This window comes from Lytechinus pictus, chromosome 7 (genome assembly GCF_037042905.1).
Source record: "Lytechinus pictus isolate F3 Inbred chromosome 7, Lp3.0, whole genome shotgun sequence".
Taxonomy (NCBI): domain Eukaryota; kingdom Metazoa; phylum Echinodermata; class Echinoidea; order Temnopleuroida; family Toxopneustidae; genus Lytechinus; species Lytechinus pictus.
In genome coordinates this window covers 27,387,433-27,414,652 of record NC_087251.1, presented here as the reverse complement: position 1 = coordinate 27,414,652, position 27,220 = coordinate 27,387,433, and the positions used below count along the sequence as shown (strand labels likewise).

The 27,220-nt window shown below is 34.9% G+C and overlaps 1 protein-coding gene across 4 annotated transcripts in view; it reads right to left on the bottom strand.

Moving 5' to 3' along the window:
• Window positions 1-27,220, bottom strand: part of LOC129264638 (synaptosomal-associated protein 25-like) — a 58,711-nt gene that overhangs the window by 15,932 nt on the left and 15,559 nt on the right. For 2 of the 4 annotated variants that reach the window (XM_064102380.1, XM_064102382.1), the window contains exons 3-5: window positions 20,928-20,976; window positions 12,980-13,097; window positions 2,311-2,448 (exon numbers count right to left, since the gene is read on the bottom strand). In XM_064102380.1, the coding sequence (XP_063958450.1) occupies window positions 2,311-2,448; window positions 12,980-13,097; window positions 20,928-20,976 (305 nt within the window). Of the gene's footprint in view, window positions 1-2,310; window positions 2,449-12,979; window positions 13,098-20,927; window positions 20,977-22,496; window positions 22,546-27,220 lie in introns of all 4 variants that reach the window. The other 2 variants (XM_064102381.1, XM_054902546.2) reach the window with 1 other exon arrangement.

Genomic DNA, 27,220 nt, shown 5'->3' with positions numbered 1-27,220 from the left:
ATACAGAACAGGTCCGAGAAATCAACTGCTTCAAAAAGCTCATGTTGCATGAAAGATTATTCCTCTCCACCCCTCAAAAACAACACACAATGGTGCACAATCGACATTACCAAAACATCATGAATATTCCATACTGACCACTGTTCTTAAAGGAGCACAATGAGCATTGCAAGCCACAAAGAGAAAGTAAATGCACAACATCTACACAAATTGATTTATCAATGCATATTGAAAAGGACAGTACTCTGACCGAGAACTAGATTCTGAAATATGCCCTTAAACTCAATACATACTATCGGGGAGCTATCTAGACACCTGCCGAAAGAAAACCTCATGGGGCTGATCATAGAACAATATCAACAAAGGAATTAAATCTTTAATATTAAATTAACTAATTTGAATTATTCTATTTGGTCAGATGCAGATCTTTGCATACATTGGCAAAACAAATAAACCTCAAGTAAAATCCTGCATCATTGATTCAGATATACATGTAATAGTTGATGCCACTAGATGAACTTATACAGTATACACACATCTCACCCATTATGAAAGCAAAGTACTTGTTCTCCACAAACAGAATAACCATGAAGCGATGATTACTTTTCAACATTAAGAGAACCTTTCATGAGATGCCAGTAGAATTCTGTGATGTGAAGTCATGTTCAGGCTCATAATAACAAAAACTTCATCTGCTACAGGCAGGTGTGAACGCCTTATCAGGTATCAATGCTTTACAGGTAATTCCTTGATAGGGCAGGTGGAAACAGAAACGCTGCCTAAGATAACAGCATAACAGGTGACATTTAATGTAACCTGGGCCTTGCCAAACCTGTTGTAAAATGCTTAATTTATTTTGCCTGGAGGCCGTGTTTCGCTAACCTTGGCCTTGTATGAAGTCTTCAGCAGGCATGAGAATGACTTTCTTGAAAAATATCTGAAAGGAAATTAAACCTACGGACGGGGTTCCAGGGGCAGCGCCCCTGCAGGGTGTCCAAAAATTACCAAAGTTTAGGCAGCAGTTGGTCCTTCTTTCACGGAATCTCTTCTTGTGTTTGTCTCCAGTGGCATGCTGACGCAGTGTTTTAAGACCTCCGTTGCCATACCTTATGCTGTCATTGCACCATAAGCACCAAGCTTCACCTGATTGTACAGCTTACGAATACAATCCCCGGCCAAATGTTCATCAGAAGTGCCTTCCAAAATTATATGGTCACACCACAACCAGTTCCATCTATTTTTGACGGATTTATCTATCTCTTTCGGGTCCGCTTCCCCCCCATCACGATCAACGAACTTTGGTGTGGATGCCGCCATTTTGATACTAGAGACTGAATTAAAGCCACCGCACAATTTTCGCTCGCATCGTTCATGTCAGTGGTGCGACCGAAGTAGTGCGCGGTGCAGTCTCGCGCTCCGTGCGTGTTGCTGCTTGAGCTAGCGTAGCTAGCAACGGATCGATCAGTGCGTTCTCTGCCGGCGCGGCCCGGTAAAGATTCAGCCTCGCAGTGACTCGCTACCCCCCAAATATTATATCAAATTCACATCGAACTCGGCAACGACAGATTTTGATGGAAAAAAAATCGGAATTCCGATAAGAAATCAGACAATTCTCATGCCTGCTTCTGGGATAAATTGCTATCAAGCAGCCTTGGCCGTTCAAAAAGAAAAAAGCTGGACTAAAAATCCTGGTTTAGTGCTTAGGTCAGTTGATGATAGCAATCCTTTTAATGTGACATTGTGATTTAAACCATTTTCTCTCTTTTTTTGCAATTATAATGTATACATTATATAAATAAATACTTCTGTATTGACCATACTCCCATTTCTTAGTATAAAAAATTGATGCTAGAATTTTCATGGTAATCTTTCATTACTTCTGTAGCCTTGAAGCGATCATTAAAAAAAAAACATTTATAAGATGTTTTTTAAGAAGAGCTAGTAAGAGTCTGTTTTGAGGGAGTACTTATTCATTTGCATTGGTTTACGTGGTGAACCACTCCCAGTTGATAAAAATTACCAATGATTATAATTCTGCCATCAATGGCATGGCAATTTAAACCTGGATTTGAATTGGACAATGATCAATCCTACCATGTTATTTCTCAAAGTTTGGTAAATTTATACATTTATTTAAAAAAAAAAAAAAACTTTGGGTCCAGTGGCAGAGAGTACTACCTTTGAATGCAATTAAACAAATCTAACCTAAGAGCCAAGTGTACGCTTCAGAGTGGTTAAAAAAAAAATCAAACTTTATGTTCATTTTGATTGCTGCAACAGGCCCCGGAATAGAAAATGTTGATGATTTACCTTGTAATCATGGTTTGGTTGCCTGCCATACCGTCACGATCATCCTCCACTCTCATTGGCTGGTGAGAGTTGACCTTGCCATCGTCATTTCCTTTCCATGTTTTCTTGTAGTCATCACCCTTCTCAAAGTTACCCAATCTGAAAATACAAGTACAGGAACAATGGTGAGAAATAATCAATCATAGCAGAAAATGTCATAATTCTCAGTCATCTATTAGTACATAAATAATTCACATTGCAAAGGGCATCGGGAATAAATATCCACCTTTGACAAGGTTTATATGAGATAAAGAAAAGCATTGAGGACTTTTCCAGAGTTAACGCAGCTGGACAGTTTTACTTGCACCTGCTTGAGTAATTTAAATATTATTTCATAAAACAACAATAATGATCCTTAAAGATTCAATATTTTTATATAGAAGCATTGATTCCTTGAATTTAAAAATCGCCACACAGGTAAGAAAACTCTGGCAATCAGCAGAGAAAAAGTATTTTCTTGATTGCTATCCCGTTAAAATTAACAATCACTGTAAAGATCTACCTATATTTCTGAGAACCTCACATGTACATGTATGTATTTAAAGCTTTTCCATGAAATGTTTAGAATGATTTGGTGACATAGAAACGATATGAACTCAACTCTGAAGAGTGAGACATTGAGGCTGCTACCTTTAAGAAGTTGCCTTGTATAATGATGTATATTGCCTCAACACAGACAGAGGCATATACAGTGCGTATAAACAAAAAACGGGACAGATTTTAAAAGTCTATAAAACTTTTGTTTCAAATTATGATCTCTATATTTCGGTGTCAATAGGTGCTCTGAAGTGTTATCATTCAAATGCCATTAAAATAATTTAGTTTTGTTCATGCTTGAGCAAACACGGAATGTTTTTGTCTGGGGTTAAAAATTATCTTTGCCATAATTTTCGAATTATGTGGTCAAAATTCATTTCCAAATCTACTTATTTGCTTGAATCGTTCTGTTGTTCCTTTTTAATATGTTTTCTTTTAGCTGTGAATATTCCTTCTTTAGGCAAGAACAATCTTTGTTTAAACCGAAGTATGGGAGAGAGTGTTTTTTTCTTCAAATCCTTTGATTGTGTGCTACAAAGGTTATGGTTCCTTTGAACAATGGCATACTGATGGGTGGGGGCTTGGGGTGCTCCCCCCCCCCAAATAAAAAAATTCATGACCAAGAAAAAAAGTGGAAATGAAAATAACAGAAAACATAGAAAGTGAAATATGATATCATTTTCTGAATATTATGTCAAAATCACAAAATTTTATATTTTAATAAAGAAAGTGGAAATTTTTGCTTTGGCTTCACAACTGTTTAATACATTTTACCCGATCTGCCATATCATGCTCCTTCAAAATTGACTCAATACACCATTGCCGTTAAAAGACATGAATCCTTTCCTGTTTGTCCTGTCAAGCACATAAACTTCGTGAAGGATTCAATAACACTTTGAAAATAGGATTCATGTCTTTTATAGGTACCATAACATAATTTGTTTCACATAATAAAAGGATTTGAATAATTACAAATTCTCCCAATTAATAATGCAGATCTTCTTACTTGAGTTGACAAAAAGTCTTTTCTTCTTACTTATGAAGGAAAATTCAAAGTTAAAAGAATTTCAACTGAAAAACAAAATAATTCAGGTAAATAAATAAATTTGTAAACAAAATTTGACAGCATAATTAAACAAGTGGAATGCCTCTGGCCGTCTCACCTGCATCACGCGATTCAATATAGCAGCAGTGCTGATTTTGAAAACTACTATAACTCGCACAAGATGTTCAGTGATACTTGGTTACTCTTATTTCCACGTATTATGAACTAGACCAATACACTTATAGAGATATGATGGCAATTCAACAAATACCCCCAACGTGGCCAAAGTTCTTTGACCTTACATGACCTTTGACCTTGTTCATGTGACCTGAAACTCGAACAGGATGTTCAGTGATACTTGATTACTCTTATGTTCAAGTTTTATGAACTAGACCAACACACTTTCAAATTTATGGCTGTAATTCAACAAATACCCCAATTTGGCCAAAGTTCATTGACCCTAAATGACCTTTGACCTTGATCATGTGACCTGAAACTTGCACAGGATGTTCAGTAATACTTGATTACTATTATGTCCAAGTTTCATGAATCAGATCCATAAACTTTTAAAGTTATGATGGTAATTCAACAGATACCCCCAATTCGGCCAAAGTTCATTGACCCTAAATGACCTTTGACCTTGGTCATGTGACGTGAAACTCATGCAAGATGTTCAGTGATACTTGATTAACCTTATGTATAAGTTTCATGAACTAGGTCCATATATTTTCTAAGTTATGATGACATTTCAAAAACTTAACCTTAGGTTAAGATTTTGATGTTGATTCCCCCAACATGGTCTAAGTTCATTGACCCTAAATGAATGACCTTTGACCTTGGTCATGTGACATGAAACTCAGGCAGGATGTTCAGTAATACTTGATTAACCTTATGGCCAAGTTTCATGAACTAGGTCCATATACTTTCTAAGTTATGCTGTCATTTCAAAAACTTAACCTCAGGTTAAGATTTGGTGTTGACGCCGCCGCCGCCGCCGCCGTCAGAAAAGCGGCGCCTATAGTCTCACTCTGCTATGCAGGTGAGACAAAAATTATGGCAAAGACAATGAAAAGATAAAGAGGAAGTCTGCTGATTAGCCAAAAGTCTAATCATCAAATGTCTAATTTCTGCCATTTTGGCGCAAGCCTTTTTTTGAACCCCCGACAAAATTGTCCCGTGTTCGCTCAAGCATGAACAAAATTTATTTTTTAAAGTGGTATTTCAAAGATAACATCTCAGAGCATCTATTAACATCAAAATATAGATATAATAATTTTAAACAAATTTTTTATAGACTTTTCAAAACTGTCCCGTTTCCTTTTATTTACGCACTGTATACCCGATATGAAATATGCTAAACACACTTTATCATTCTATAGTGACAATAATACAAATTTTGACCCCCCCCTCCTCGAGTATGAGATGAAAATGTTAAAACATGCTTATGTATTTGTAATTTCATATGTTTGGAAAAAAGATATACCACCTGTTATTTAGTGTGTAATTATCAAAAAATCTAAAGAGTGGGAGAAAGAGAAAAGAAATAATAAGATTTATATAGCACACTTTCCATCACAGTATGATGCTCAAGGTGCTTTAACAGTAGAGCAAATTAATGATAAAACATAGATTATAGGTTTAAAACTTTTAACAAAAATAAATAAATTTATGTCTGCCAACAAGCTCCAGTTCCTCCCTGGTTTTACAATTTCAAAAAGCATAGAAGGCAAGCTCAAGGCAAGTTCTTTTTTTTTTCTTTAATGAATGTTGAAGCACCCATTGCTGTATACCTTGTTCAAAGATAATTAGTAAAGGTGCCCATAGCTCAAAATCAAAACTAATGATTTAGCTGGTAACTCAATTATAATTGCAATCCTGACAAGGTATTAAGAAAAGAAAGAATACAAAAAGCATTGAGAAAGTGGAGCGTTGTGGCCCAGCGGATTAGTTTTCTGACTTTGAAACAGAGGGTCGTGGGTTCGAATCCCAGCAATGGCGTAATTTCCTTCAGCAAGAAATTCATCCACATTGTGCTGCACTCAACCCAGGTGAGGTGAATGAGTACCTGGCAGGAATTTATTCCTTGAAATGCCACCGCGCTGTAAAAGGCTGCGGGGCTAAAGCCAGGGTAATAATATCCAAGACCTTTGGAAGCGCATAGGGACGTTATGACATAATGTGATATGCGCTATACAAGAACTGCGTTATTATATATTATTATAAAGAAAATATTCAGCATAACCAGATTATATCACAAATAAGGATTGCGGATGTTACATATTTTAATTTCTAAAGAATAATCTAATGAATCATTCAAGTGACGGTAGGATAATAACTTCACAAATCAAATATCAAAATATCAAATTGCTGGATTTTCATGTTTTTCTTTGTCATGCTGAAATAGAAATCCAATACATAATCAAACACTTTGATGGAAACCCATTAACATCTACTAGACATACAAATCATGTCCTTTACATCGCTTTTTAGTTAACATCTCTGTGAACAGAGTTACGGTGGAAATCGTAGCTTTGTTCCTTTGGCCCTCTGGGGGCATGTGCTCTGACTTTTACATGTACTCAGAAGAAGTGTCAATAGTTGCTTTTCAACCAATTCCAAGAAACCTGATGTGTCAATGTTTAATCTTGATCAGGTGAATCGCATTCTGCGTACCCTAAAGAAGTGCCTTTGTATAGAATGCCAAGATACAAATCACAAGTGTTTCCTCAAAGGATTAATTCTAAAGATCTTCTGGATTTCATAAAATACACTGTTTATGAAATAATTAATCATCTTTACTTTTTGTATATTAGGGAAAATTACTGGGTGACATAGATGCTGGAAGGTGTTAACTTGTTATGCATAATCCCACTTTCTTGCATTCATTATCCCAAGATACAGCAGAGAAGACCATAGTCTTTGTACACTGGAACTAGGTGACTCCTGTATAAATGTAGCAGCTAACAAGCTAAGAAGATAGAATGAACTCTGGTGCTCACTGAACATAATAGCCAGTCAATAAAATGTGGCATTACTCAACACAAACAACTGCACCAAATGCAAGCAAATTTTCTCAATAAGCGGGGAGCTTGAATTTACATGGTTAATAAGACAGTACTCTCCACTGCTTTCTACTCAGAACAGCTATGTTTTCATGGAATATTCCTAATTTTTAAAAGGAAGTGCATGGACCTTCATGGAACATGTTGAGAGGACTGGATAATACAATTCTAGGTCCAAACACATGAACAAATCAGGTGATAGTGTCAAGTAGAATAGTGCCGGCTCCTGTGTCCATGCTATTAAGCAGGTTTCATGACACACTACCTATAATTGGTAAATAGGTGGTTTACTGGTCTGGGGACTGGTTGGTAACTGGTAATGTACTACATAGACTGTAGAATCTTCGGGCCTGACCAGCTGGGTTTCTGACTGGTCAGGGGGGGGGGGGGGGAAGGGAAACGAAATATACTTGGTTCTTTTATTGCCATTATCATCACAGTCATCACATTTTGAAAATCATCACATTCTGAGGGAAAGCCTTCAGCGGGTTTGGCGACATCCCTGCAACATCCTTTATCAATTACAGAGTTGACTTGAGAAACAGTCAAAGAAACTGCTGTTAAACCTGCAGGAAAGTGAAAAGATATTGCAGAGACATCATTCCAAATCAAACAACCATTCAGCAAAGTTGCAGTGACTTCTGAGACCTGGGTATCGCCAAGTACCTGAGGTCTCTCAGATGTGTCAAACTGGTGTGACCTCACTTGATTTTTATGTGCAGGAGTATATGGCAACTAGCATAATTGATAGGTCAAGGTGAGAAAGGCCCTGAGTTGGGCATGACTGCCACTGTATCAAGTGGGATCTCTTTGACATGGTGACATAACTCCTATTATTTTCTTAATAGAAATAGAGCTGGGATTCAAAGAGGACATCGTGTGATGGATTATCTATCTAGTCATCAAAACAAAAAAGTAACTGCCTCTAAACAACGCATACAAAAAATTGTCAGTAAAGTGCTTTATGCAGATTAGCATCTTGCTACAGGACACAAGTTTGGTTTGTAAACAGGGCCTGATACGAAACCTTGACACAAATGGTAATCATGTGAACCAGTCCAATGTCCCCCTACACATCAACAGAGCAGTGACCGCAGGTACTCCACAACAGCAGAATATGTGCATAGAGTACAGTCCATGTGTCCTTCAAAATGCAAAATGCCAATTGCCTTGGAGCAGTATAATTCAATATTGTCCCATATTGCTTACAGAAACAAAGAGAAAGAGGGGAGTTGTGACTTCAACAAAGAAAGAAACTTATCGTACAGGGCTGAACACTCCTCGAATTACTATGGATGGACATCCTTAATAACCATTCAGTTTGTTTCCAGAAAGTATTGTTTCGGGCAGTGTTCATGAAATTCCGAGCCACAAACACAGAATTCACATTGGGTCTTGTAAACTGTTTCTTTGATTTTCCTTTTAGCTGCCCATAATCTTATCTGTTCAACCTGGCAATGACACAAGAGTGTTCACTTGTATCTTATTTGTGCAAAAAGAGTAGAGTTGTCAGCTTACAGGCATAGCTCATTACTACAAACCACTAGACCATTAATACATAGAAGAGGAGAGGACCAAGAAGGGAACCTTGGGTTAATGACAAGTGATGTTTCAGATGACTACTACAGAGAATACAACCTTCATAGATTTACATAAAAATAACTCTGAAGCCATGTGAGCAGCTAGAATCTGAGCTTGGCACATAGTCCACTGTACCATGATTTACCACGGCTTCTTTGATGTCTTGAGCCATGATTCCAACCTCTCCATATCTGTCAAGGAAATCATAGTGGGCAGGTCAGTAGTGCTATGAACCAACCTAAATTCAAAATGTTAACCTGAAATCAGAAAGTATAGTTGGATGTTGACAACTGCTTCTATAACCACACTGATTATGCTAAATAGAGAGATTGGCTCATAGTTTGTTGGAATACCCCTTGAGATTCTCTTGTGTACTTGAATGACAGATACAGTCTTCCGATGCTCTGGGAATATTCCCTGTGTGAAGCCTCGCTGAAACAGATTACAGAAAGGACAAGTAAAATTCAGAACTCCTTTAAGGGTTTAGAAGGGATCCTGACTACAGGACTCTGAAAAAATTACACAAACTGCGTTCACAACTTCACGTTAAAAAAGAAAAACCATGATTTTCAAGGGGCACATTGCTACTGTTGATCACTAATAGTGGCAAAACACCGAGTATGGAACTTATTCTCCTAGTCCTCCTCCACTTTCTTTTGCTCATCTACTGCAATATCTGAAATTTCCTTTTCTTTCCTCTCTTAAAATCTTCCTCTTCTTCACCTCCTACTCACTCTCATATTGTCTTAGACACCATTCTCACTACCATCATAAAACTAGTTTAGTGGTAACTAGTTTAACGTGTAATGAGAATGGTCGAAGCAGTCTTGGAAGCGATCTTCCAAGCTGGTTCAGAAAACCACCTCGTGATGTCGTTTTGAAGATCGCTTTAGCCTCGTTAAACTGATTTTAGCGTGAGGACAAAACCGGGCACACTACTCCACACACTGTATGTGGAATGCCTACACTGCGGTTACAAATTTCGTGCGAAAATATGTCACCCCACTGAGAGTGTTCCCATAGCAACAAGACCGCTTTATATGAAGTGGTTTTGAAAACCACTTTTGGGTGATCAAATGGGAACGCTAGCAAAGCGATCTTCTAAACTGGTTTTCTTAACTGGTTTCCAGTAAAACAGTTTTAGAAAGTAAAATGAGAACGGTGTCTATGTCTCACTTATTTTAGTCCTAGTATCCTAAATTCCCAAATCATACATCTCACCTTTTTTTTACTTACTCTACTTACTCATCTTTTTTCATACTCACTGTATGAATTCACCCATAGAACCAAGTTCTACACGTTTCTTCTTTTTAAACCTTCAGGCAATTGGGCCATTCAGCATTATTCAGACGTTTAGTTTTGACCAACAACACGTTCTGGTCAATTCTAAAATTAATTCAGATATGGCTACATGCCTATGAGCAAACTATGAGAGAAAGAGAATATTCTAATTGTTGCAGGCTTTACACCGACAACAATGCAGATGCTTTAAATAATTGATGGCCTTGCATGAGTCTTCTCCTATACATGCATCCCTGGTGATCCAAACGGTCTTAATACAATCTTTTTTCTGCCTTGATAAATTTGGCAATTATCGCAATGAGACTTTTTATAAAGTTTTCTTCATTAAATTGTAAAAAAAAAATGTATTCCTGACACAGCCCATTCTTTAAAATCCCCTTTTCTACTTTTTTAAATCAGGCAATCAGGCTTCATAATAAATATCTATCAAAAGAATAGATTCACACTCAATTTTTTTTTTATATATATCAAGGTATATAAATGATACAACATTATTCCTTTTTCATTGTATAAATTAAACTGTTAAAAATAAAGTAGAAATACTGCTAGTTTAATTCCTAAGTGATTTCCATTCCTTATTCTTTTGGAGTAGTTTGCAATGGAATATTCAAATATTGTATGACATTCAAATGCACACAATACATATTCCAGACTGTTGACAAAACTGAGCAATCTTATTTAACTCCACCTGACAAAAAGACATGACAGAAAGACAGAAACAAAATGAGTGAAAGAGCGAGAAATGCATGGTAAATAAATCTTCATTAAAATGCTGTCTGAGGATAAGTTTGACTGAAGTATTAAAATGGAATTATATATATCCATTTGGAAACTTGATCTACGCACTGGGAATTCCAATAACATTTTCGCAGAGACAAAGTGAGTGCACTCTATCAAACTCTTTGAAAAATGTCAGGCGGTTCACAGCTAAATTGGAGAAAAAATAATACCTTATATGATTAAGTACCAAGGGACAAGAAAGAAAGAGAAGAAAGAATTAGAGATGGGGGGGGGGATATCAAGCTGCGAGGGCTGCTTCAGGAGTTTCCCTTTTTAATCTTGAGCTATTAAAGTAGTCAATATGGTTAAAATACAACTACATAAGAATAGTATTTCTCATAGAAATTGACTTTATGTTGTATAATTCTACAGTATCATATATGAAGAGGGATAAAATTATCAAAATAACTTGGAGGGGGGGGGGGCTTATTATCTCACTATGATCTAGGAGTAAAATTAATAACTCATATCTGACAAATTTATTTTTGGTGGAGAGAATGCAAATCTATAAAATCATTGGTAAGCAAACAACACATTTTTGTTTAGATGCTTATAATAAATTCCTTCCAAGAAGTGCAATAAATCATTCATATGAAATGAAAAAAAAAATGCTTAATAAATATTTCTTTTCTCTGTGAGAGAAAGAATTGAAGACCTGATGTCAAGGACTTTGCTTCTTTCATCTACCATGGCCACCAAGATGTGTTTTTTGAAAATGTATCAAATCTTTCGAGGATCAGTCAGCATTTAAGATTATTTTCACAAGAAATTGTGGAATTCGTAAAGGAGTGGCTAAGCTTAATTTCACAATAATTTTCATGCATACTCTGTTGGCGTTCATCCAAACTAACGCTTGTGATATGACAGTTTGGTGCAAAATGGGGCAAGCCCAATTGTACAAAATTCATATGTAATTGCATTGAAAATTTTCCTTATTGCGAGAAAATTACAATTTTTTCCACATACAGAATAAGTCTCACACCTTGAATTTTTGCATAAATCTAAATATCTATATTTTTACACCAACTGATAGATATAACAGTTTGGATGAATGGCTACAAGTTGGCATCATAAGGAAAAGTATTATAATTTTCCACAATTGTAGGCCTACTACATTTACAGTATGTATTGATGTACTGTTAAAGAAATGTAGGCATTTGAAAAGTCTGCATTGTTCAAGATTTGGCAACAAAAGCATAAACACTTAGCAGATGGTGGAAAAGAAGAACAGGAGAAAAGAAGAAAAATGAAAGCAATAAAAAGGAAAGGATGAAATACAAAGAAAAATTAAGAAAGACAGCTAATACAGACAGAAGAAAGAGAGAAGGGGGGGGGGGGGTAGATAACAAAGTGAGAAAAAAGAGAGCAGCTATTTGCCTCAGAGAGATATACATGTGGCGTACAAATTGAATATGTATCAACTGAGCTCCATATCTGATTATGATTTGAACATGCTGAAAAGGCTAATGTATATCTTTATATCTTTGGATATAAATTTGTATTAGCAATCAAGCTGGCTCATACTCCTTGACCCGCAAAACAGAAAAAAATCTAACAAGAAACATCTTTCAATTTATTTCAATGCTCAGAGCACAGATTGGCAATACCACCCATATACGTAAACAAAATTCAATCAAAATGCAAATAAGAGTGGGTAAAATACCTCCATGTACTTATCTGCCAAACAAAAAGATTGTATGTGGGTATGAGGGGGGAGGGGTTGTCTTTGAAAGGGTCGTAGCTATCACTCTACCCGTTTCCCTTGATCATAAACGCCAATATCAAACCAATTTAGGCTAAGAGCACAATATGTCAGTATAGGTTTATCACGCAGCACAATGATGTGCGACAGTACGAGATGGGCGTCACAAAGATGTACCACTGCCTGAGAAGAGAGGACAATAATATTGTGAACAAATCTTCAGCTTTGGCGATGCAATATGACGGACCGAGCCCCTCATTGAATGAGAGTTTGTAGTGGCTCGGCCTTGTCTGCCAAAGTGCATCTGAGGTTAAGATCATGTCACTGCCTGATCCCCCACCCTGACTCTGGAGGATGCGGATTTACGGAACAGGATGTTTTTCAGGATAAGCGGGAGATGCTTGGCACGGGGAGTCTTTTATTTTATGGGCCTTTTATTCGTTGTTGAAGTCCAGTCAAAATAGCAATTCATCCACAGATATATTAAATGAAAAAGTGTCTGTGTTGGCTGCATCTTCTTAATGTTGGGAGAAATTTCAAGGTCGGAAATATTGCCACTTCACCCACAGCATTTCACTGCGTTGTCATAGTGAATGGGTGGTTCTATAAATGAGAACTTACTTTTTCCAGGGACAGACGCAGATTCCACAGCATTTCTCTAATCCAGTGAGATTCTTCTCAGCTTCTCTCATGTCTGTATTGATCTGGTCCATACCCTCTTCAATCCGATCAAGTTGCTCTATTATTCGACAATTGTAATTAAAAAAAAAGCACACAAAGTATTAAGCATGTATCCATAATTTCAAATAGAGACAATCTATGGCTATAAACATTGTTTGATTGTTCAATTGATTTTATGAGAATAACAATTAATTCGAGGGGTATAATTGCTACCAGGGTTGCAATTCTTCTTCGGATCTATTTTCTTCATATTCAAGTTTTCATATTATGCATTCATTAAAGTCATATTTTTTTTGAAGTGCGATTTCATTATTTAATTTGCTATAATAATTTTGAATATTGTTAAATTCATTTCAGCTTCCTGTACCCAAATTTTACAACTTGCATAAGAAACATTGCAGCCAGTCTGAAAAATCCCCTTTCCCCAAGACAAGTATTCTTCTTATTTTTTGTTGGGGGGACAGCTTAAATCACATTCATGATTATTCTATTATTCAAGACTATTGAAGTTATTATCATTATAACACAGCATTTGATTGGCAATAATATATAATTCAAAATTCTACATTGTAGAGTGGCCCTTTTAGAGCCTTTTAATAGCCATAATGGGCCAAGTGCATATTTTCTACCCCCACCCCGAAAGAAGAATTGAAGAAATAAAAATAAGTAACTAAAATATAAAAAAGTAAGAAGTGAATTAACAAAAAACACATAAAATTTATTAATATTACAAAAGATGAGAAAAAAATAAAAATTAAGAAATTATAAAAAACACACAAACAACAGTAAAAATAATAAACAAAAATACAAAGAATAAATGTAAAAACAAAATAACAGTTTATGAAAAGTATATATAACAATTAACATTATACACATTTTACCTAAAATACACTGCATACTATTAAAATGCCAAGAAATCTCATTATCTATAGCATGTTATTTCTATATAAATTTTACTCTTGCCATTACATGCATAAATAACTTTTTATCAAAATAATGATATGTTAAAATCCAAAAAAGAGCAAACCAAAATACCTATTCAAAATGATAACTAGATCCATCAAAACATAGAAATATAAAACATGATGTAATATCATCATGTTCCCTTCTATTTTGTTAAAAATCTAAGTTGCATAAACTATATTTCAATTAAAATATTTTTTTTATTTGATAGTAAAACTCTCAACTCTCCTGACACTGTACAATGCCAATGAGGTGTCAAATTAGTTTCATTATTGAAACAAAAACATTAAAATATTTTGCATTTCATACAAATAAATATTCTATATAAACTAAAACTGAGTTGGAAATTGTGTGACATTATCCACTCCCTCATATGCATTATTAAATTAATTATATGCAAAATAAAATATTACCAAATTATGTAATTTCTCTTTTTATATCTGATTTTTATTCAATTGTAAAAGCTTTTCTATTAATCAACTTGATGGGGAGCAGACTTGGCAAAATAGACAAATATAAAGATCAGTAAAACATGCATTAAGAAATATTGTGAAAATAAAATTCAAAATTGCATGCAGTGATTGTGTTAAATTCATGATAAATGGATTTCTAACTTTGAGAAAAGCTGTATACATGCATATGAAACAATGGATGTATTAAAATGTGGGAAGTAAAAAAAGGTTAAACAATGTATTGCTAAAATTAAACCTGGATAGATTAAATCACAATCATAATTCTAAATGAATTGATTGAAGGATATTAATAATAAGCCAATAATTAATCTGGACTACTTAAGACAATATCAGAACAAGTGAACAATGAGATGAATGAACTATTTGTCAATGGACAGCCTATACACAACATATGGAAATATCACATTCTGTTATGTCAGGATCCATTGCGACTGCAATAGCTCAAGGAAATTGAAAATCAGAAAATGGCACCATTTTAAAGTTCTTGCTATAATCGATGACATCAGAAATTAACACTCAATTCTACGGCGCTCGTTCATTCAAAATGTCCTCTGCTGAACTTTGGAATAAATTACCCGATATTGTTAAACAAGCTAATAATGTAAAATCATTTAAATCCCTTTTGAAGACATTCCTTATGGAAAATAAGATATACATGTACCTATTAATTGATTATATATTTGCTCCTCTGTGAACAGGCTTTTCTTTCTTCTCCATTCTTTCTAAAGCGCATAGAGACATGATTATATCATCGTTATATGCGCTATATAAGCAATGTTTTATTATTATTATCGTGTTGAAAAGAGTGACACTGACAACCATAATAACTTACTATTACAAGTGGAACGCCTCTGGCAGTCTCGCCTGCATTACGCAATTAAATATAGCAGCAGTGCTAACTTTGAAAACTACTATAAAATAATTATTCACAAAAACATCATTCATATAATGACATAATACCACGTTCATTGACCATAAATGACATTTGAACGGAGACTTAAGACTGTCAACTACACCCATGTCCACATTTCATTCACTCTATCCATAAACTTTCAAAGTTATGATGGTAATTCAACAAATACCCCCAACACGGCCAAAGTTCATTGACCTTTAATGACCTTTGACCATGGTCATGTGACCTGAAACTCGTACAGGATGTTCAGTGATACTTGATTACTCTTATGTCCAAGTTTTATGAACTAGATCCATAAACTTTCAGAGTTAGGATGGTAATTTAACAAATACCCCCAACACGGCCAAAGTTCATTGACCTTAAATGACCATTGACCATGGTCATGTGACCTGAAACTCCCACAGGATATTCAGTGGTACTTAATTTACCTAATGTCCAAGTTTCATGAACTAGATCCATAAATTTTCAAAGTTATGATGGTAATTCAACAAATACCCCCAACTTGGCCAAAGTTCATTGACCCTAAATGACCTTTGACCTTGGTCATGTGACCTGAAACTCAGGCAAAATGTTCACTAATACTTGATTAACCTATGTCCAAGTTTCAAGGACTAGATCCATAAATTTTCAAAGTTATGATAGTAATTCAACAAATACCCCCAACTTGACCAAAGTTCATTGACCCTAAATGACCTTTGACCTTGGTCACGTGACCTGAAACTCAAGCAGGATGTTTACTAATACTTGATTAACCTTATGCCCAAGTTTCATGAACTAGGTCCATATACTTTCTAAGTTATGATGTCATTTCAAAAACTTAACCTTCGGTTAAGATTTTGAAAATAATTTTCCCAACATGGTCTAAGTTCATTGACCCTAAATGACCTTTGACCTTGGTCATGTGACCTGAAACTCAGGCAGGATGTTCAGTAATACTTGATTAACCTTATGTCCAAGTTTCATGAACTAGGTCCATATACATTTTAAGTTATGATGTCATTTCAAAAACTTAACCTTAGGTTAAGATTTGATGTTGATGCCGCCGCCGTCGCCGTCGGAAAAGCGGCGCCTATATAGTCTCGCTCTGCTATGCAGGCGAGACAAAAACCCTGAAAATCAAAACAATTTATTTGAATATATAACTGTGTACAATCCCATCAGGTCAAGTTTGGAATCTTCCCTATAAATGCAAATGGTTTGACACATGATAATCCTAAATTTGTAAGAAGAAAATATATATGGTTTGAATTTGTTTTTCCCTGAACCCCAGACACCTCTTTACATGTAAACACCCATGAATATGTCATAGAATTGCCAACATTATATGTTTTATCAATCACAATTAAAGAATTATATGACCATTTTGAAATCAGCATTTGTTTATAATTTGATAAACCTTTTCCTTTTCCCTTCTACCTTTTATTTTCCATATCAACTCATTAAATTAACTGGGTGGGTTTTAGATGTAAAATAATGTCTGCAAGAAATAACCAAAGTAGCATCCAGTTAACATTAATATACAATTTGTTTTTTTTACCTTTCTAGCTTGGGCAAGGCATTTAGCAAATGAATTATTCAAACTTTAATTCATCTTGATGGAGGACAATTAGCAATCATTATCAAAGATGAAATTAGGCTATAGTATTATATCAAAATGAAAGAAATAAAGATTGTGTTTATGCCTTCTACTTGGTTATTACATTGGTTCTTGACATTTTAAGATGCAGTTCTTCTATATTCAGCACTTATCTCCAAATTTTCTATCATAGGCAACTGATTTCATAATATATTTCATAAATACTTGACAATCAGTTGCACAACAGTGCACCTGTCGTAAAAAAAAATAATTGTGAAAGAGTTCATGGGAAAATTAAATAGCAAAACTATGATAAATAACAAAGACGCTCTATCCTACATTAGGAAAATGTACTTTTCAAGTGAACCTATTTTTAGATACATACTGAATTAGACATTACCTGTTAAAATAGAAGCTCTATGCCAAAACTATTTCAAGCTATAATATTCTTTAAAAAAATAAGTGTATAAATAATCATTGTACCCTTTTACTCACATGTACGACTGTCATTACTAATACTATTGTGTAAGTATTAAATCTAATAATAATCATATCAATACATTGATTGAAGCCAAGATACAGGAAGACAAAAATATTATTGATTATCTCAGAATAGAATGAATGAGAATGCATCCTCAAAACACATCATATTGATTCACCAATTTGGCATCACAAAAATGAGAGCCTTGTAGTATGAATTGAGGGTAACGCATGTCAGAAATACTATCTCACTTGAACCAGGCCGAGAATTTTTCCTTGCATTGTTTATCAGTCTCAGTCAGGCTGCTTGTCTTCAAGCCTGAAGTGTATAATTATCAATTGATCATTATCGCTGTATCGCATTTCCTGTTATGATTAAGAAAGTCTATACTATGTTGACAATTTCCTGTGATTCTTCAGAAATTGTCTTTCTGAGACAAATAAATAAAAAGGCTTTAATATTTTTGTTAAAGTTATCACCAAATCAACTTATTCATTAAGTAAATGTACGGCAAATTAGAGACAGAATTCTCAAAATAAATGAATTCATTTACATGTAATTCACAAATTTTATCAAATAAAACAAGTTTTCTCATTTTTCAAACTTCACAACATAACTGTTGTAGGGCAGGAGCATCTAGTAATCAATCAGAATAGTGACATGCACTTTGGGGGGGATTTACCAAAACTTTGAAAGGCTTTAATCTGATAACCTGTTTTTTTGCACATCCCTTGATTTCCCCCCAAACGTTTCCCCCATAGACTCCTGATGTGAGAAGCTGCGCACCTAGTATGATGCAAGGCCAAGGTATCCATTTTGGGGATGAATAGGACTCTGCGCTTGTTCACACCAGAGCAAATGTAAAATAAGAATACTTTATTTTTCTATCAACGTTTATATATGCAAGTGTAAATTCCAGCTCTGGAAGCAATCATAATGAATTGGAACAGTCTTTAACAAAATTAGCACAGAAGTGTTTGTTAATGCTTCCCAAGAGACAGTCTTTAGAAAGAAACATTGATCATAAATGCACCTTTTTTTATAAGCATTCAAATGAAAAGGAGCCATCGTATTTTAAACTAAACTTTGGCCTGAAAATGGGAAGCACACATACACCCTAACATTAGTGGGACCAACATTCTTTCCACATACTCCCATAAACCCATGGGCTTGTCTATCTCTGCTTTATTACTCCATACATGTTTGATTGGGTAGATACCCAGACACAAGCCATGCACCGGAATACTAAATGGCAAATTTCAACCAACTGTGGTCTTAGGTGATGCTTGGTATTCAATCAAATATAACGACTATACTTCTTCATTGCAATGAAGAATTCTCACCCTCGTGTGAAAACACCAAAGTATATCTTACATAGTGATCTTGAAATCGATAATTCCAGCTACACCTCAAAGACATGCATGTTTATTGGCAATGACAGTGAGTGAATTCTCAAGTGGAAACAAAATCATTGTCACCAGGGTTTTAACAAGTAGGAAACATTATGGATGTCGTGAGTTTGATGGGAAGAATTTGGTGATTTGGGATGTCTGAACATAACTTGTAAGTTTTTATTTTGTGGTTTCAACATTTCAAATGTTCTCCCTAAGAAAGCATTTTAGTTTCCAAACTGCATCTTAGCTTTATAATCAATAACATTAGAAAGTTTCTCTGAATAGCATATACTGTCCATTAAACGGACCAATTGCTCTTGTACCATACTGAATATCTTTATTTCCAAATAGGAATACTATTAAGAGAAAAACATATTTGTGAGCACTTGGCAATTCTATAAATTTTCAAAACAATTATAGAAAGAAGAAAATAGACATGACTGAAAATGCTAATAATTGATGTCTTTCAAAAACTTCATATAGCATTCATATGACTTCGCAATTTATGGACGATAACTTTGTGATAACTCAATTATGTAAAAACAACATGACATCTTTACAGAAATATTTAAAAAAAGAGAACTTATTAATATCAAATGGAAGTTGGTTGCAGGGATGGATTAGAATAAGGTTGGATGTTGCATTTAGTCGGCTCAGTGAATGTTACATATTACTATCAGTTCAATTAAGCTTCATTCTGACATGGTGCAATGCTTTAGCAACAAGGTTGAGTAACATTTTCTGGAAAAACAATGCATTAAAATTAGACTGAAAGATTTTATTGGTAGCAAGGCAAAAAAAAAGTTGTTACCCAATCATACTTAGAACGAAAGTTAGCGTCAGTAAACTTTGAGTTGTGCAGGTTTTGGGGACAAATCATAATATTAACGTACACACATTTGTCTACTCAACTTAAGACAATTTCGGGGATCTGATGCATGCAGTGTTTATTGATTAGCATAAGTGAGGTGATTGTGAGTTGCTGAGCTCAATTTTACTATATTTGAAAGAGGCTATAGAAGAATAATAAACATTTTGTTTTTATAAGAAACATAGTGTTTCTTGGAAAAATGATGTGGGAGCTTCATTATTCTTTCAAAATTCTATACATGTAAAGTATAATGAACTGTCTCAAACACAACAAAAATATATTCTACTTAGAAACATAACAATGTTTTCCAAAGTTTTTCAACTTGAATACCCAATAGATACGTTGTTGATTCTTTGAATACCCAATAGATATGTTGTTGATTCTTTTGCCTTGTTTAAATAATAAATTCTTGTCATCTTATTTCAATATATCAACCTGAATTCCAAAAATATTACTTATTGATTTTTTTTATAATTCAAGTTAAAAAAACATTAATAAAACTTTGAAATATGTTTTTTTTTCTTTGAACAAACAACTGGGGAATTAAACTGATTCCATATTAAAGCAAACATTGGAAAAATAAAATTTCATAATTGTGTCATGTATTAAAACTTCAAGGGAAATACGGTTATGATATAGTCTATATTCTCAATATACTACATACATGCATGCGTAACTATTACACCTACATTTTGTATGTGATATAAGGACATTTCAATTGCCTCATATTTCTTTGAATATGCACATATTCTACTTTTATAACATCAAAAGGAAAATATTTTTATTGTTCCTCAATTGTTTCACAAAATTCCCTTCTCTAAAATCACCTATAATTTTCTATCATCTTAAAACATGCCTATTATTGAAGAAAATAAAAAAAAATTATTTCAGCTGGACAAGTGTTATTTAAACTCCACAGCAACACACACGTGTTAATAAATACACACTCTGAGCACTAAGCACTAACACTAAACTTCAATTAACAACACTTTGATTAGCAATGATTGCAGAGTACATGTTAAGCTACACTACACTACATTTGGGAATGGTTGTAACTGTACAGGTTATGTTATAGACTACGCAATCACAACTATGATTTAGGAGTTGGGTATAGGTTAATGATGGGGTAAGGGTGGGGTTAATGATGGAGATAAGGATGAGATGCAAGGAGTGGTGTGATGGGGGCATGGGGACAAGCACAGTCACTATTTTATCACCTCCTTGTTCATCCAGGAGAACCAATGTCTTGATACCCGCTTCCTTGCTCTACATTGATGATGGTAGCAATCACGTCAATAAAAAGAACAATGTAATGGAACAAAGAAATGAAAGACAGAGAGAAAGAGTAAGAGAGAGAGAGAGAGTGGGAGAAGGGACGAAAGAGAAGTGAAGAAAGAACGAAGAACAAAAAATGAATAAAATACAACTGATTTGAATAGAATAAACCCTGTTACCATGAATCTACTTGCTACAGGCAAAAAGGAAAATGGAATGTGTCAAGATTTAGTGGTTTAAAACACAGCATTTCATAAATAGATATTAGTATTGGTTACATTCACATGAATGCAGAGCATATTACATGACAAAGGTTCTCGCTTTTGTGCAATATAACACAGTTAATTCTTGGAATAAAGCTGTTATGTTTTTTTTTTTGCTGAGCATTGTCATGTTAATGGGTTATCTTTTGAGATTTGACACGATTTGTTTTCTTCCGCACAGAATCTTTTCAATCTTTCCAGCAAACTGCAATGTCAGGCAATGGATCTCATGCTAGTGTACCACTGCACAATGTTTCCAAAATGCATGAATACAAATGGGGAAAAATTTCTCAGAAAATTGGTTACAAATAACAATGTGAGATGTCCTTAAAAAGGAAGTAAACACAGAAATTACAATTGCAATAAATGTTCATTATTCGACTTTTAGATCTTTTCTTAGCATCAGCATGATTTTCATCATTGCCTAATGTTGCAGTCTGTTTAAAAAGTATCTCACTGAAAAACAAATCTTCCTCATACCATTAAGCATGCTTTCAGGATTGCTTTTTGATTGATTAGCTTTTATTATTGCTACACAATGAATGAGGCAGTCCTCTTCCTGATAAATATATTGAGAAAATTATGGAAGCACTGAACTTCAAAGGAACAAGCATCAAACAGCATGTTTGCAATCTTTAATCAATAAAACTTGGAACAAGTGAATGGCAAGGACATATATTTATTATCATTCTCATGGAACATTTCGTGATATTTTATTCATAATTATAATCGCTCTATAATCACAATCTTTTGTGTTGGTTTATTAAATTTCTTAGAAAGAGGACTGTCTGAATCATTCTCCGCAGCGGTAAACCAACTAACCATCCAATCCCTGTTAAGTAAATGTAGGTTGTGATGCAAGAAAGTGAGCTGAAAACACACTGTAAAAAATTGATTATGGGACACATTTCATGATATTGAGCACTTTGTGGTGTAATACATCATCGGCTTGTGGTTGATATGAAAAGGGTATGCCTTTTCTCGATAAATCAGGTACAGTGCATGTCCAGTCACCAAATTGCTTCAAACCATTACATTTACTTCACTCGTATAGTGAAATATATTGTAACAAAATTGATCAAAGATTGAAAACAATGCATTTCACCACATCATGCAAACAAGAATGAATAAGAGTTGGGGAAAAAAAAACCCAGTGAAGAATAAGTGGATAAACATGGTGATAAAATGTTGAAAAGCAGACTGCATCCCTCTAAACGGAGCCCTTGAGCCCCCTTTTCTTTCTCTTACCTCCTTGCTCATCCAGCATTACTAATGTCTTGATGCCCATATCTTGACTCTAAGATGGAAATAAGATGTCACATCAAGAATAATACCACCACACACAGAAACACACCTATGGGACTGAGTGGAAAAAGCTAGCACGTAACATACATAGAAAGGGCTTCAAGGGATAAATGCAAGCACTCCAACCAAGACATGAAATCATCACAGGCAAATAGAGAAAGCGTGACAAGGCGGGAATATTCATCATTGGAGTATTCCTCTTTTTTTTGTGCTGAATATCTTGAACTCATTTCAGCTTTTTTATACTTTTGTAAAATCAATTTGGTGGCAGGTTCAATAAATAAAATGTCATGTCTTTTCTTGCTCTAACAATCTTGCCATTTGCTTTCATTTTTTTTGCCTAGATATGAATGACTCGAGATCTAAAATAATATCAACATGGGTATTATTTGTCAAGAAAAGCCTATTAATATCAAAGATTACCTAACCACACAATTCATTGGCAGTCATCTGAACCGTTGTATCGCAATACGACAGTGCGTAACCAATTTCAGAGAAAATCGACTTCAAATTTACTATAATTTGAAAATCCCCTCATATCTCGAAAACTAAAATAAATTGCTGCCTAGAAATTTACTTATATATGAATAGAGTAGAACTTGTATTCTCATTTTCTGCAAAAATCTCAAAATTGACTGAAACGACAGTTTGGATGAACGCTGATGAATTGTTACCATAAATGGAATATCCTATCTCACTATATATAAAAAAGATATCAACAAATTTTTAAAAAAATTCTCAATTTCTTTTGTCATGATTATTAGAGCAAAGCCGCACCCAAACACGCATGCACCCTTCACACACACAAATTAAATAAACAAATCTATTCTTTCCTCCTGCGCTCTATTAGAAAACAAGTGGAATGCCTCTGGCCGTCTCACCTGCATCACGCGATTCAATATAGCAGCAGTGCTGATTTTGAAAACTACTATAACTCGCACAAGATGTTCAGTGATACTTGGTTACTCTTATTTCCACGTTTTATGAACTAGACCAATACACTTATAGAGATATGATGGCAATTCAACAAATACCCCCAACGTGGCCAAAGTTCTTTGACCTTGATCATGTGACCTGAAACTCGCACAGGATGTTCAGTGATACTTGATTACTATTATGTCCAAGTTTTATGAACTAGACCAACACACTTTCAAATTTATGGCTGTAATTCAACAAATACCCCAATTTGGCCAAAGTTCATTGACCCTAAATGACCTTTGACCTTGATCATGTGACCTGAAACTTGCACAGGATGTTCAGTAATACTTGATTACTATTATGTCCAAGTTTCATGAATCAGATCCATAAACTTTCAAAGTTATGATGGTAATTCAACAGATACCCCCAATTCGGCCAAAGTTCATTGACCCTAAATGACCTTTGACCTTGGTCATGTGACGTGAAACTCATGCAGGATGTTCAGTGATACTTGATTAACCTTATGTATAAGTTTCATGAACTAGGTCCATATATTTTCTAAGTTATGATGACATTTCAAAAACTTAACCTTAGGTTAAGATTTTGATGTTGATTCCCCCAACATGGTCTAAGTTCATTGACCCTAAATGACCTTTGACCTTGGTCATGTGACATGAAACTCAGGCAAGATGTTCAGTAATACTTGATTAACCTTATGGCCAAGTTTCATGAACTAGGTCCATATACTTTCTAAGTTATGCTGTCATTTCAAAAACTTAACCTCAGGTTAAGATTTGGTGTTGACGCCGCCGCCGCCGTCGGAAAAGCGGCGCCTATAGTCTCACTCTGCTATGCAGGTGAGACAAAAATGAAATGAATACAAAACACATTCAACATGATGAGAACACAAAAAAATGAAAAATGAATGGCTCTGAATGAAAGGACTGTATCATCACTGTCTTACAGGGGAAAAAAGTGTGTGTGAAAAAAATCAAGTTCATGAGGATAATGCCTATGGGAATGCTTTGCTATTCATTTTGCCTGACTCAAGCTAGCTAGCTATACACCTTATTCAAACATCTCTAGGAGAAAATTAATTCAAAGGAACATCAGCATTATGACCTGATGACAAAGCCTTGGAGAGAGGGCTAGGGAGAAGAATGGAAAGAAAGGTAGCGGGAGCGTTAATACCTTGGTCACATTTGATCTACGGCGGCCGTACGGCGAGTCGAAAACAGCCGTTTGATTAATTTTAATTCAAACCACCTACATGTATATGTAGTTGGTACACAAAATGTTAAAACGGCTGTTTTCGACTCGCCGTACGGCCGCCTTAGAACAAATGTGACCAAGGTATTAGGAAAGAAAGGGAGAGAGAAGGGAGGAAAGCAAGAGAGAAAGTGAGAGTCGGGGGGAGGGGCAAAAGTAGAAAGAGAGAAGAGATGAAAAAATAGAGGTAGCTAGGGAAGAAAATGGGTGTCAGGAGGGCAATATAAACAAAAACCAAAAAAAAGATTGAAAGAGAGGGAAAAGAAAGTTTAAAAAGAGAAGAAAAAAAAGAGGAATATTTTATTCAAAGTAAAGAGTGAAAATGAAAAAAATGAGCAAAAATAAAAATGATTACGAGATCGGAGAAGAAAATGAGAGTAATACAAGCAGCAGCTTCATGTCCAGAGAGCCTGGTTCAATCGAAGAGTGAACGTTGTTTGGACATCTTCTCAAATTTACCTATGCCTGCTTAGCCAGGGTTAGTGTTTGAATGCTCCTAGCAAACATTGATGCTGGTGTGTCAAGCTGGTGGAAATTACTCCCTACTCATGCACAAATAGTAAAATTGAATCTTTATGCTAGCTAGCGACATCTTGACAGGGGACAGTTCATTTTGAGTACAAGGTCTCGACAATGCAGAAATGATGGAGCAAATGCTCACATTAACAGAACAATGGCTATATGCATTTTGTATAATCATCATCATCTTTGCAATTATTATCTCATCTTTTTATATTGTTTAACTTTAATAATTTTTTTTTCTCCATTATCAATTACTAATACACTAATATACGTGTGATATGCATTGTAATTGAATAACTACAAATAACTACCAAATAATCTTTTTTTGCTTGCCCTTGTGCATTTTCCGTTTGTTGAACTTACATGTTAAATCTAAATACTACAAAGCTCATCTTATTACCTTTCTCTTAGGTTATATTATTACTTTTCGTTATTCATCTATTATTATTTATAAATTTTGGTGTGGGGGGGGGGGGAAGAGGTTGCACATATTTTGAATAGGTTTATAGTTTACAATTTCTATAATACTGATAATGAACTGTCTCTGTTTAAATGTCTATAAATGCTTGACATACATGTGATATAGGGTAATACATAGGTTTATGATCGAGAGGAGTACTAAATATTTCTAAAATTGTGCTTCATTCAGGCTTAATCATCTTTCAAATAATGATTTTTTTTTTCATGAAAATGAACATTTTTTAACCAATAATGCAAAATTTGGGATTGCAGGTAACACAATCACTAACTTGCAGATGACAAATTAATCAATTAAGCACTTTAAATGCATATAATCTTACAAGGGTTACCCAAAGCTAAGGATGAAATTATCTTTGCTCAATGAATAAAGCTGGACTTGCTGGCTTTTCATGTCCCCTTTTCAGATGCCCCATGAATTCCAGGCCTGTATTAAGATGTCTAGCCTCCCCTGTGCAACTTTAATGTTGACACTTCTATTCACACGAGTCCCGTGTCATTACAGCCGGTGTGAAATATTGATATCCGTGGAGAATCAAGGAGTATTTATCCCGACCTGCGACGGCGATTGGCGAGAGTGCAAGGGGCTTGATTTACAATGAAAGCCAGGGTTCGTGAGAGAGAGAGAGAGACAGAGAAAGACGGGGAAGGAACACAGAGACAGTGAGACACAAACAGAGAGACTGAGAGTAAAAGAGACAGAGATACAGAGAGACACGGATAGGAAAACAGAAAGAGAGAATCAGAGAGAGACAGAGAGGGAGACTTGTTATGGAAGCAGGTTAAGCTGTGATATTTTTTTACTATATATTAGGTGCATCAAGAATGTTCCGTTCAATACAGCATTCATAAACCATTCTGGGTTCAGGAGCAGGGCAAACAATTTACATGTATCTTATTATAAGCTTCACGATCAATTTTCCAATTGTATTATTTACACAAGGAGGAAAGATTTGTTAGCAAGAGCTGAATATTGAGGTTTTTTATTCATTATCATAAAGAGATATACACTGAAATGAAAATCTTAACATGGATTGCAGCGAGAAATCAGCAAAATATTGACACCAATCCTGTGGCTTATCCAAGGTATTTTTTTTTTGCTTATCCACCTCAAAATTTGAGCCACTTATTCTTTAGGGGGAGGGTATGGTTTGTTTTGAACCCAAAAGCGTCCTGTTTTAAAAAGACTTGCTATAATAATAATAATCAAACAAATTCTATAACAAGTTCACTATCAGCCAATCAAATTGAATGATTTTAGTAGTTTTTAACTGTTACTGCTTATTTGTTATTATAACAAGTAGTAAGAAACAGGGTCTAGATATGTGCTATGTTCATATCTACTGTAGATGTAAGGAAGGGGGTGAGATTATTTCCCCCTCCTACCATATCTTTTTTTTCAAGTTTTAGTGTGTATTGCTCATATTCATTATTATCAATATTTATATAGCACAGAACATATTCAAACAAGAGATTTTTTG